The following is a 13,001-nucleotide window of genomic DNA, read 5'->3' on the forward strand; positions in this document are numbered from 1 at the left end:
AAGAGGTGGCAAAGGGACCCCCCTTCCCTCTGTTTGCAAGTCCCCTTCTGCTCGCTCGCTCTCTCTCTCGCCCGTCTCGCTTCGTGGCTCGGCTGCTTTAGTGGAAGATTAGGAGATTTGGACAGCAGTTTAATTATCCTCTTCGAGACGAGATAACATTTTATGGTTCTCCCCCCATATTTAAGACTGCTTTTTCTAGGCTACTTAGTTTCATCATCTATTCAAGAGCTTAAAAATGGCGTCCTATGTAATTAACTCATCTCTTTGCCCGCACACTGTGAGAACAAAGCAGCCCAAGGCAAATTAGCAGCATCTTATTCTCCATTAAATTGTTCAATATGTTTTAAAGCTTAACCACTCATTGTAAAATGATAATGTGCATGACTGTTTGATGTGTATGGTAGAAATGTGTATATTTATGTGCTGAATCGAAAAATTAATTCAGTGTATCCATCTCAGACATTGTTGGTTCTTCTTTGGATGACAATTTCAGGACAGTCTGGAATATTTTACACTTAATTCTTTACTTTATTTTTTTTCAGGGCATGACCATAATGTTTCATCTGTAGCTATTATGCCCAATGGAGATCACATAGTTTCTGCCTCAAGGGATAAAACCATTAAAATGTGGGAGGTGGCCACTGGGTAAGTCATTGAGCAAGGTTTCTCAAAATGTGCATATTGGTTAAAAGGTCTTGGCTGCCGAAACAAAGGTTGTTGATCTTAGATTAATGTTCATAACCATAGTCTGCTCCAACAAAGCAGTCCTTTTAGTTACTGTATTGAGTTTCTTCAGCTGAAAAGCACCTGTGTAAATGTTGAACAAAAAACAAAGTGAAATTCTGCTCTCAAAGCATTTTTTCATGTTGTAATCAAATAGGCCAAACCTCTTATGTGACTTGCAAACACATCTGAGATGTGAACTTGCAAATGCTATTTTATACTAGAAATGTCAATGTCTAAATGTGGTGAAATCTGTGTTTGTTGGCATTGCTAAACAGGTACTGTGTCAAGACATTCACCGGCCACAGAGAGTGGGTGCGCATGGTGCGGCCCAACCAAGATGGGACCCTGATCGCTAGTAGTTCTAATGACCAGACGGTGCGCGTTTGGGTGGTGGCCACAAAAGAATGCAAGGCGGAGCTGCGTGAGCATGAGCATGTTGTGGAGTGCATTTCTTGGGCCCCTGAAAGCGCCCATCCCACCATCCTAGAGGCGACTGGCTCAGAGGTGAGAGCACAGAGTGAAAATGGCAAATATGCAACAGTTTTTTATTTTCAGTAATTGTTGATGTTTTCTGAAACTGCTTACATTAACAGTTCTTTTCAATGAACCCACTACACTATTGCCAATAGTCAATGGACCTTTATTTGCCCACAAAACTGTGCCTTAATGCCAAATTTTAGTATTGATTATTGTAAATTAAAATCATACTTGGGGTTATACTTTTACTGTTGTACTTTTTTCGTCCACCACTGGTAATTAGCAATAGTAACATGTAATATGTGCAAAATGAATACAGTAAAATACCAGGTAAAAATAATTTCTAAAAGAAGTCTACACAGAGGCCATAAGAAACCAGCTTTTAGATGTTATTACAGGTCAACCCATTTTTCCCCACTTCTTTTAACCTTGCATTAAAAAAAAAAAGGTTTGAATCAATGGATCTTTGTTTGTGTAAATAATCAGTGTATTATCTTTTGTCCAGCTATTTGGAGATTTTTATTGGTCTCTTCTTTGCTGTGCCCTTTTAACACATTTTGATGGGTCCTTTGATTTTTATCTAAATTTGTCCTGTACAATGGTTTGAAATGGAGTGTGAAATGACATGGGTGGTATTGGCTAATGGCCTAAGGTGAAGAAAGTACCATTTAGATTTTTTTTTTGCCGGTCTTATGATCAACCGTGTCCAATTTCATCTTTATCTGATGAAGCATTAGCCATTACAGCATGTGGAATACAGCCTTTAACCCTCACAGTAATTACTATTGTTATGTAGAGGAAACTTTCTCCTTAATTAAAAAATGAACATATTTAGTCAGTCATCTTTGATCTTGTTGAACCTGTTCAGGTGAAATTAAAAAAATCTCTTGACACCAGTAACACTGTCACAGATGTTAATTACAAAGCCCCGTATGTCATTACAGCAGCTCTGTCTAAAGGTACAAATGTGCCTGAACACACTTGCCTGAGCATGTCAGCCTCTCAGCAAGACCAATTTTGTTTTTAATGTGTCTGTTCGCACTCCCCCTCAAGCAGAGTTGGCCTTTTATGGAGGGGGAATAATAGATAAGGCCTTGAACGTAATGACCATCCATTCTTCACAGAGCTATCTAAATGCATTATCACCCCAAACACCTCTGCTCTTGTTATATCCCCCTTTTCATTGACTGCACGAGATGTGTAATGGCTCTCAGTACTCTATTTTGAGGTGTGGTATCGAAAGAACAGTAATTCATTAGAGTGCTGTTATGACTAGATGTCTGCACCTCTGCTAGAGTCTCAGCCCCCTCTAATAATGCTGTTTGTAGTGCATCAGTCTTAATAAAGCTGTTTCTGTAACCTTGTTGTGGGTTAAAGACTTGCCCATACACTATTGCATTCTTCTAGGAAGAAACATAAATATTTATCTATACACACACTTGCTGTGTGTGAGATGTTATTTATCAGTGTTGGGGAAGCTGCTTTAATATTATCTTCTGACACAAAAACAGTGTTTTTAGAATGAATGTTTTCAATGAGATAACAGGATAAGACAAACTGACACTAAATATAAACAGAATGTAGAAATGCTCTATAATTTTGCTGTTTTTATTTTTTTCTGCCAGGCCAAGAAGAGTGGGAAACCTGGTCCTTTCCTGTTGTCTGGTTCCAGAGACAAGACTATCAAGATGTGGGATGTGAGCACTGGCATGTGCCTTATGACACTGGTGAGTCAGTCTAATAAAATTACTGTGCAGAATTTGACTTTGAGAAGCTTTATGGTTTTGTCTGAATCTGAAACATTTTGATTGGTGTCTTCTTCAGGTTGGCCATGATAACTGGGTGCGTGGGGTTCTTGTGCACCCTGGAGGAAAGTTCATCGTAAGCTGTGCTGATGACAAGACTTTGAGGATCTGGGACTACAAAAACAAGCGCTGCATGAAGACCTTGAGTGCCCATGAACATTTTGTTACCTCTCTGGGTAAGCGGTCGTATAAACACTCACTGGTTTCTGAAATGCATATCAGATGTTTTGATGACCAAGTAAGGGTAAAGATGCCTTTTAGAAGTGTGCAGCACATCCTCACTTCCCCAAAGAGTGATTTCTTAGGTTAAGATCAAGTTTGTTACTCTACAAAAGGTAGTCCTGTCAGCCGTTGGCAGCATATTCAGAGAGGACGGCGCTGAACCCTCCAGTCTTTTAACTGCCTGAGTCCAGATCTTTTCAGTGGATCAAGGCACTGAAGCTCTCTAGAGATACTTGATGTTATTCAGCCAGCTCCCCTGTAGGCTCCTGTGAAGCTTCAAACTTGCTTTTAAAAGCACTTCAGTACACAGCACTCGTCTTCCAGACTATTGATTTGAAATGATGGTTTTAGTGTGAATAGAGAACTGAGTGTTTGTTTGAGGCTTCAGGTCTCTTGACAGTGGTTGAGCTTGTGAATCCTGCTATTTGAAGTGTTTTATGTACGTTTTAAAAGTTGAAATGTGTCATTTCTGTGGCATGAGCATCACTAAATGGAACCGGTACAATTTGGATTTTCAAACAAGATTTTCCCTCCTCTTCCATTGGTCAAATGATCACGTAGCCCCACCCTAAACTCATGCCATTGGCTGAGCTAATGCTGCCATGTTGGACTGATCACAGTTTGAGGAAAAAAATCTTACATTTACACAGTATCTTCACTATATCAATTCACTATATCAACCAATATTTGGCTTTTTTTTTTTATCATTATCAGTTAAGTGATAAATTGCCAGAATTGGGCAGCACTAAGGAAGACAGGGCCAATTCATATTGGTTGATCACTAATCTTTATATAATTTGAGTTCAAGTCTGTGTGCCCAAATTACTGTCTCTCATCTCTCCCCAGATTTCCACAAATCGGCTCCGTACGTCGTCACCGGGAGCGTAGATCAAACAGTAAAAGTGTGGGAGTGTCGCTGATCGTACCTGCAGGACCCTTCACAACACCTCCATGCTCCCCTCCACCCCCCGGATCCCTTCCACTTCCCCCTCAGCTTCCTCCTGCTCTTCTGGATGCACTCAAACACCACGGTTATCACCCACCCAGCTCCGGTTCAATACCGTGTCCTTTTATGTAAATTATTCTGGATGTAGATCGAGCTATTAAATGAAAAAAAAAAAAAGTATTCTTGCATGGTGAATCCAAAACTGTATACTGTAAATTTACATAATGTTGTCTAGAAGTACCATAGGTTTAACACAGGCTGATCTTTCACTCAGCTTGACCTACCGAAGGCAGAAGCTGACTGGGTTAAATGTAGGGCACTAAACTGATAATTTAATGACAGTGTCTGATTTATTTTGTCTATAATAATTTTTTTTTCCCACTGTCTTAGTCTGTTTGTGCCTAGCTTGGAGACCTTTCAAGGGGCAAAGGCTACAGAATGAACCTATAATGCTGAGGTGGAGAGTTGAATGATCATCTATGGGGCTTGTTATCGAAGTTATTCTGTAGCTTTGTTGCATCACTTCTGGAGTGTACTTACCATTCTCTTCTTGTGGATTTAGATAACATTTAATGGTTGCATCTAAGAACGTTTCATGTGTTTTGTCTGGAAATCTTTGGGAATAAATCTTTGTACGCTTGTCATGACGCGTCCTACTGAGAAGTACAATCCCAGAGACATGACTTTACACTGTAAGAGAGAATTGTGCTTAATTATAGAAGTGAATTTATATGAAACTCCTGCATCCAAAAAGCCATGCTGCATAGTGGGCGGCAAGAGTGTTGTTGGTTTTCTTTTCTTTTCTTTTTTGGCCTGAAACAAAGATTTAGTGAAGATTTTGATTTTGACCTCAGTGGTCAGTTGAGTCTGTCTACCCAGGAGCACTTCAAACTTACAAGCACCGTCACCGTTGCCTCTACAAAGCACTTGATTTGGCCCTCGACGTTTGTTGTTTGCATTCAGATGAAGGCGTCCTGATTCTTCATTTGTTATTTAATGATCCCGTTGCCCCTATGGCAGTTACGCTGAGATTTGAATTCACAAAAGACATTTGATGCAGAAATCGCAACCCTCAGTTTGGACCTAAGGTGCAATGCATGACAAGGGCTCAAAGTTTCCTCTCATCAGGGGGCTGTGCAAAAATCTGTCCTAAAAGAATGGGTGCAAAGATTTCCATGGTGAAAAAATGGAACGATGGGCTACACTCGATACTTTGGGAAGCTCAATCTTATAATAAACCTATGAGTTGTGGAGCTACAAACTAATGATCTGCCTGTTCTCTCTGTGGAGAGTCCTGATGGTGACTCTTATTGTAAAGGGATCTTCATACTGTGGACCATGGCTGAATATCCCTAAAATAACCACAGGTGCTCGAGCCATTACTTTAATGTGACGAGTGGCACATTCTCTGCTATATCTCTTAATAAATGTAGAAATAAATACACAATGGGAAATTATTTGATAAAATCCTACACATGGAGATAAACCATTCCATATCTTTTAAGGAGAAAATATGCCTTTTGACTTTGTGTTAAGACGAAAGAAATTGAATTCAATTGCACATCCCTGCTATTGTTAGATCTTCGGTCACAGCGGACTGAAGGTTTTAAGTGATGTAAGGCTTCAAAATGCATAAACGGATATCATTTTAATTCGCCTTTTCATTCCAATGCAATTATATAATAAAGAATTCACTGCTTAACCATGCTATTATCAAGCGATTTCCTGTTGTGTGTGTACTGGATGTACCTATTGCTGCTGAAAATCTGATAGTGACTAGTCTGAGATCTGTCCACATGGCACTGCTGCATGTAACCATACTGACGATTGAGCTGTCTGGTGGGGAACAATTGGCCGTTTGATGTCCGACCATCCTGGTCAAAGTGACATCTTTTAGAAAATATATACTTAAGTATGTTGCGCCATGATTGGTTAAAGAAGCTAGATGCCCTACCAGATAGGTCAGCTGGCATGCTAACTGTGGGCCGCTCAGTACGTGGTTGTAGAGGCCGATCTGTGTGTGCTTGTATGAAGGAAGATGACGACTTGATTTCGCTATGGGATTGTGGCAGACTGAGCAACCCAAGGGAGAAGTGCCCATCACAAGAAAAGCACCAATGATGCCTCCTTTAGTTTCTTGATTGAGATGCTCTTGACTGTGTAATGCAGCACAGAAATAGATTCAGATGTACTGGAGCTGTAAACCTAAACCAAAAAAAAGGGTAATTTTGGACAAAAATATTGCTCAATCTCATCATTTGTAATTTAAACGTGTATTTACATTTGTCCAGAGTTTATTACCCTCCATAAGCAGCGCTACTCCCTTACGATTGGCTTTCCTCAAGGCTTTAAATAAGGTCTTTCTTGGTTTGACAATGATGGTGTCCTGTTTTTGTGTCCAGAGGAGAAAGTCTGCCGTTCGCAGGTCCCAAGCAATCCCACTGCTGCACACGCTGGATGGGTTCATGTACAGACAGACTTGTGAAGGTCCTGTCTGTAGGTCCATCCTCCAGCCACAGGTCTATCATCAGCTGTTACTTTGTGAATAGATTGGAGGCTTCAGACTTCACAGCTTGAATGGGACTCTTTGCTTTTTATGGTATCACTGTTCACACAGCCAATTGTTAACAGTATATCTGGATGTTATTGTTTGCAACATAATTAAAGAAAAAAATATGAATGTTTTGTCCGTTGGTAGTGATGCTGTTTGAATGGAGTCAAACAGGGAAGTGACACTGGTTTCCAGTGGTTCCAGTTCATTACATATTCAGCACTTCAAAACTTGGCTTATAGGTTACAGAACAGGGGAAAAAAATTAACTTTTGCAACTTATTCAATCATGTAGTTTAATTTTAAATGTGGCTAGAAAAAATCATGCAAATTTTGATAATTACACAATTTAAAAATTGATTGGCCATTAAACATAAATAAACAAAATTATTAACATGTAAAGAAAACAATAACAAATGTGAAAAAATGTGAAAATATAATGCAATAAAGTTCTAAGTAGTTTCAAACTAACTGCTAAGAGGTGAATTTTAGGTCACGAGCAATTTTAGTTTGTGGATATAATATGTGACCCTGGAGCACAAAACCAGTCTTAAGTCGCTGGGGTATATTTGTAGCAAAGAACTATTACAATTGTAAAAGACATATAAAATGAATTTAAATTTTAAAAGTATGCTAATGGGGAATCTCGATATAAGCGCAAGATTTTTTTTTTCTGTCTAATAAGTTTTTTTTTTTATATATATATAGTAAATAAATGTACATACAAAATAGGCATTGAACAAACAATATGAACAATTAACAATTCTCAAAGGCAGACATAGTTGCAATTACAATATGTAACAGTGATCTAATATGAAGTAAGTTATATGATTAAACCAGAGCTCTGGATTAAACCGATTCCATGACGCCATATGTGTGCGCCGGCGCAGAATTGTGACTAAAGCAAAGCGGAAGCCTGGAACAAACATTTAAACGTTGGGACAACGTGATTTGCCAATGACAGCCTAGAGTGCTGACCACTGAGAAACTACTGAAGTTTTCGTTCATCGGTATTTATCTGTTCTTCTGATCGATCTTTCGAAACGGTAGAGTGTCGCGTGTGCTGTTCGTTACAGATGCATGTTTGCAGTGTGTTGTCTGGTGAATCAGTTAGCTGTTTGGCTAACGTTACTCTCTTAGCATATCTACAGAATTAGTCCTGAACACTTTTTGTCATAATTTATTACATTACACACAGACAATATGTTGTCTGTAAATAGACACAGTCTGCAATAACAGCACATATGTAACGCACTTTAATTCATGTCGTCATTTACTCACCCTCATGTTTTTCCAAATCTGTATGGCTTTCTTCTGTGTAACAAGATGTTTGGCGCAATATTAGGGACTGACAGCACCTTTTGTCCACACAATGAAAGTGAATGGTGACTGCAGTTGTCATTCTGCTTAATATCACTATTTGAATACGTTCATACATGTTTGGAGCAATGCGAGGATGAATAAATAATCACAGGATTTTAATTTGGGTGTTAACTAGCCGTTTGAAACGGTTTATGACTTTTTTATTGCTGTTTAGGGTGTCATGTGCAATCTGTTTTGTTGCAGAAAGAATGGCGCTCAATAAATCCATGCATCCTCGAAACCGTTATAAGGACAAACCTCCGGACTTTGTGTATCTGGCCTCTAAACATCCTGAATTCCAGAAGCACGTGCAGACCACACTGACCGGCAGAGTGACGTAAGTCACGTGTTTTAGCATTTCTAACGCGTCATATGACTTTGCTAGAGGAATTATGACGTAAGATATAAAAGTGTTGTTTTGTTCTAGCATTGTGAAAGGAAAAAAAGACTGATCTGTCTCAAAAGACAATATTTTGTTATCTGTGATCTGCACATATTTGCCTTTGAGTACAATGTGATATTAATTTAGAGATCTCAGACCAAACAGTCACTCCTAGTATTAGAGAATATTTGTTTAGATTTTATATAGATTTTTATGTTTTTGAAAGAAGTCACCAAAACTGCAATTATTTGATCAAAAACACAGTTAAAACAGTAATATTGTGAGATATTATTACAATTTAAAATGTCTGTTTTCTATTTTTAGACATTTTAAAATGCAATGTATTCCTGTTATGGCAAAGCTGAATTTTCAACATCATTACTTTTGTCTTCAGTGTCACATGATCCTACAGAAATCATTCTAATATGCTGATTTGCTGCTCAAGAAACATTTCTTATTATTATAAATGTTGAAAACAGTTGAATGCTTGAAACATTTAACATTTTTCTCAGGATTCTTTGATGAATAGAAATGTCTGAATTTGATGAATTTAAAATAGAAATATTTTCTAACATTTAAATGTTTTAAATGAAATTACTGTCACTTTTGAATTTTATGCATTCTTGCTGAGTAAAAATATTAATTTCTCCAGAGAAATTACTCCAGACATATTTTTTTTTCTTTTTTTTCAGACACTACATTGACAAAATAAAATTAGACTTCAAAATAAAATAAATGTTTGAGAATAAACTCATTAAATTATGAGAAAAAAAGTTGAATAAAAAATATAAAATGTTGAGAATAAACTCATTAAATTATGAGAAAAAAGTGACATACTATTTACACTAAGTGAAAATAGCCATTCTATTTATGTTATGTAAAAGTAGCATATCTTTGCAAAGTACAAATAGTAGCTAATTAGATTCTATTTATAATTATAAATAGTGACAAATACTATTTGCACCTCAGTATTGTTGTACATTAACAGGATACAATAATAACATAGTGTAAATGATTTTATTTATTAAAATGATTAAATAGCCTAGATGCTGCCTTATTGGGAAGCAAAGCTCTCCGATAGCCTGTCTACCCCTAATCAAACCACAGATTCCACTGTGATTTAAACTAGTTTAAAGGCAGATGAAACAGTGCTGCCATTCTCAACAACACTTAACGCAGAAAACAGGAGAAACACTGTGCGACAACAATCAGTTAGAATACTTTTCAATCCACAAATTAATATTTACAATGGATTTACTGTAGCAACACTAAACCTACCCAATCAATGCATTATTATTAAACACTCGTTAGGCAATTGATTTCCACTTTTCCGATGTGATATGTGATGTAAAAAGTAAGAAAAGCGTGTTCGGCAAAAGATGGACTCGAACCCTTGTCGACCGCATCATATGCTACATCCATGTGCATTACTCTCCAGCCTACGCCACTGCAGACACTTTGACACTCTCCAATGAGATGAAATGAACCTGGCACTAGTGTGTTTATTCTCCGCATTTTAATTCGACTTTTTATCTTGAAATGTTGTGTTTTTTTTTCTTGAAATGTAACAACTTTTTTTCTCGTAATTTAATGAGTTTATTCTCAACATTTTATTTCAACTTTTTTTCTCGAAATTTTATGAGTTTTTTTTCAAAATTTAACGAGTTTTTCTCAGCATTTTATTTAGACTTTTTGTCAATTTTACGAGTTTTTTCTCGAAATGTAACAACTTTTTTCTCGTAATTGAATGAGTTTATTCTCCATTTAATTTCGACTTCTTTTCTCAATTTAACAAGTTATCATCAACATTTTATTTAGACTTTTTTCTCGAAATTTAACGACTTTAATCTCGAGATGGTTTTATTTTTTTATTATTGCTTGGCCCTAATCCTCTTCCGTACAAAGGTAAAGATCTACCACATGAATAATATTTTTAAAAATTATTTTCCAGTTATAAATCCCACCCTACACATTTTTTTCCTTTTAATGACTTTAAACTGCCATAGAAGAAAATATGTTAATATTAATAACATTACAAACGCCATCTTTTAAAATAACAGTCACACTTTATCTCCCACAAACAAGCACTCTGTCCCTAATAAATTCATTCATATAAATTTTAGATAATATTTAATGCTCACAAACTGGTATGTTGATGTCTGCTAGGTTGCATGTAGTCTCAGAGGAGTCAGTCAGCAGACTTCTGCTTTGGCTTTGTAAAGGGAGATGAGTTATTTGTGGATCAATAATCACATTGGCGCAGTATTTTAGGCCTGTCCCATTGAAGCAGCTGCTATGATTGGATGAGCTTCCTGCTGTGACTGTCGATACTCAGCAGCGCATCCAGAGCTCCAGGGGAGAGACGGAGCTCATGCTGTTGTCAGAAAATGAACTTGACAAGCAGCACTCCTCTCTGGGAAAATTGCCTGTGTTTTTTTCCCCTCTCCTCATCGTCTTTCATTTTTTTAGCCCCACTTGCAAGATTAGTTTTCGGTCTAATGGGAATCATCTGAGCAAACGCCCTACAGTCATGTCTGAGAATGAACATCTTGCTTTTTTTTTTTTGCCAAGTCTCCATATTTCCAGTCAGTCCCACTTGGTTGTGCACCGTTACCGTTGACCTTGCCAAGAGGTGTGTGCATCTCTCTCCACTGAGCGAAACGTCCCAAAGGTTTTAGAGGTAGTGCATGCAAATCAGCCGCTGTGCCTACAGGGTTTCAGCTTAAAGAAACAGCGCGATGTTCTGCTCAGTGAAGTCTTGACAGGAGCAAAGATCTCAGCCTCTGGGAGTTTAACGCTTGAGGTGCAAAAGGCCAGTATCTCAGATCTCTTGGGTATTCTTCTGTTTTGCCCCAGCTCAGGTCTCTGGAAACTCTTCACAGTCTTAGCCAAGCCTGAGGGTTTGTATAACAGGCTCAGTTTTTACAGGCTCAGCCTCCATCGTTATTTTACTGATTGTTTTGGACCCATTTTGGCAGCTGAAAGAAAGACTGTGATTATGCATGCATGAGAGGAAGCTGGAATCTCGGATGCTTCTTTTCGATACTGGGCTGTTTCCTGCTCATATCTGTGGGATAGCACTGCAGATGTGCACTACAGAGCTGTGGAGTGGCAGGTGGAAAGGGGCACAAAAGCATCCTGGAGTGGAAGAATGCCTCAAGTGTTTGAGAGGTGGAGAGCAGGAGATTGTAATTGGGACACAGTCAGACGCTGTGTGTGGTTGTGCGGTGACTCTGTTTCAGTGTATTGTCTCTGATTGTTGACTTTTGATGATCATGGAACTGAGAAAGAGCATTGAGGATTGATTGACCAATAGGGGTTTTTCAATTGCGAAGATGTCGATATCTGGAGATCAAGGTGGATGATGTAAAACTGATGAAACTAGTTCACCCAAAAATGAAAATTCTGTCATCATTTACTCACCCAAGTTCTTTCAAACCTGTACGAGTTTGTTTCTTCTGTTGAATACAAAATAAGATATTTTGAAGAATGTTGGAAACCAAACAGGTGACGGTAGCCATTGACTTCTATAGTATTTTTTCTATACTATGGAAGTCGATGGCTACCGTCAGCTGTAGTCAATGTAATTTATTTCTGTGATGCAAAGCTACATTTTTTAGCATCCTCACTCCAGTCTTCAGTGTCACATGATCCTTCAGAAATCATTCTCATGTGCTGATTCGCTGCTCAAGAAACATTTCTTCTTATTATCAGTGTTTAAAACGGTTCATATTTTTAATTAATGCTTTTTTTTTTTTGGGAAACCAATTCTTTGATGAATAGAAAATTCAAATGAACAACATTTATTTTAAATTAGTGCTGTCAAACAATTAATCGCGATTAATCGCATCCAAAATAAAAATTTTTGTTTACATAATATGTGTATACTGTGTATATTTATTATTTATATATAAATACACACACATGCATGTAAATATTTAAGAAAAAAGTTACGTTTATATATTACAAATATCTATATATGATATAATTTATATGAATACAAATATACATGTGAATACATGTAAATATTTTCAAAATATATGCTGTATGTGTGTGTCTTTATATATACATAATAAATACACACAGCACACTCATATATTATGTAAACAAAAACTTTTATTTTGGATGCGATTAATCGCGATTAATCGTTTGACAGCACTATTTTAAATAATCTTTTGTAACATTTCAGTGTCTTTTTTGGCATTTTAATGTTCTTTGCTAAATAAAAGAATTAAGAAGGAGACATTTAATATTTAAATTAGCATTTATATGTAACACGCAGCACATTGCTACAAAAAAGTAAAAATTTATTTATATAATTTATTTTAATTCTCTTTTAAAATATTTAGAAACAATTTATTGAACTATATATATATATATATATATATATACACACACACACACCAGGACTTCCAGCAGAAATACAGGCCCACAACATTAAAAATACAGCAGTATATTTCATTGTACAAAAGGGGTACTTTTTATCCCTGTGTTCACCAAACCCATCTTGAGTGTTTGCTGCTAAAAAGCT

At 37.1% G+C, this 13,001-nt stretch overlaps 2 protein-coding genes across 3 annotated transcripts in view; both read left to right on the forward strand.

Moving 5' to 3' along the window:
* The window catches only part of LOC107743664 (lissencephaly-1 homolog A-like), a 60,782-nt gene extending 54,253 nt beyond the window's left edge, over window positions 1–6,529 (forward strand). For both annotated transcript variants that reach the window (XM_016557023.1, XM_016557024.1), the window contains 5 exons: window positions 543–645; window positions 1,002–1,230; window positions 2,829–2,930; window positions 3,028–3,184; window positions 4,077–6,529. In XM_016557023.1, the coding sequence (XP_016412509.1) occupies window positions 543–645; window positions 1,002–1,230; window positions 2,829–2,930; window positions 3,028–3,184; window positions 4,077–4,150 (665 nt within the window). In that variant the 3' untranslated portion in view covers window positions 4,151–6,529. The remainder of the gene's footprint in view (window positions 1–542; window positions 646–1,001; window positions 1,231–2,828; window positions 2,931–3,027; window positions 3,185–4,076) is intronic.
* Window positions 6,530–7,601: 1,072 nt separating this feature from the next.
* The window catches only part of mettl16 (methyltransferase 16, N6-methyladenosine), a 39,386-nt gene continuing 33,986 nt past the window's right edge, over window positions 7,602–13,001 (forward strand). The window contains exons 1-2 of the mRNA XM_016557026.1: window positions 7,602–7,736; window positions 8,293–8,425. Of these exons, the coding sequence (XP_016412512.1) occupies window positions 8,298–8,425 (128 nt within the window). The 5' untranslated portion in view covers window positions 7,602–7,736; window positions 8,293–8,297. The remainder of the gene's footprint in view (window positions 7,737–8,292; window positions 8,426–13,001) is intronic.

The sequence above is a fragment of the Sinocyclocheilus rhinocerous genome, unplaced genomic scaffold (genome assembly GCF_001515625.1).
Source record: "Sinocyclocheilus rhinocerous isolate Xijiao unplaced genomic scaffold, SAMN03320098_v1.1 scaffold166, whole genome shotgun sequence".
NCBI classification, from domain to species: domain Eukaryota; kingdom Metazoa; phylum Chordata; class Actinopteri; order Cypriniformes; family Cyprinidae; genus Sinocyclocheilus; species Sinocyclocheilus rhinocerous.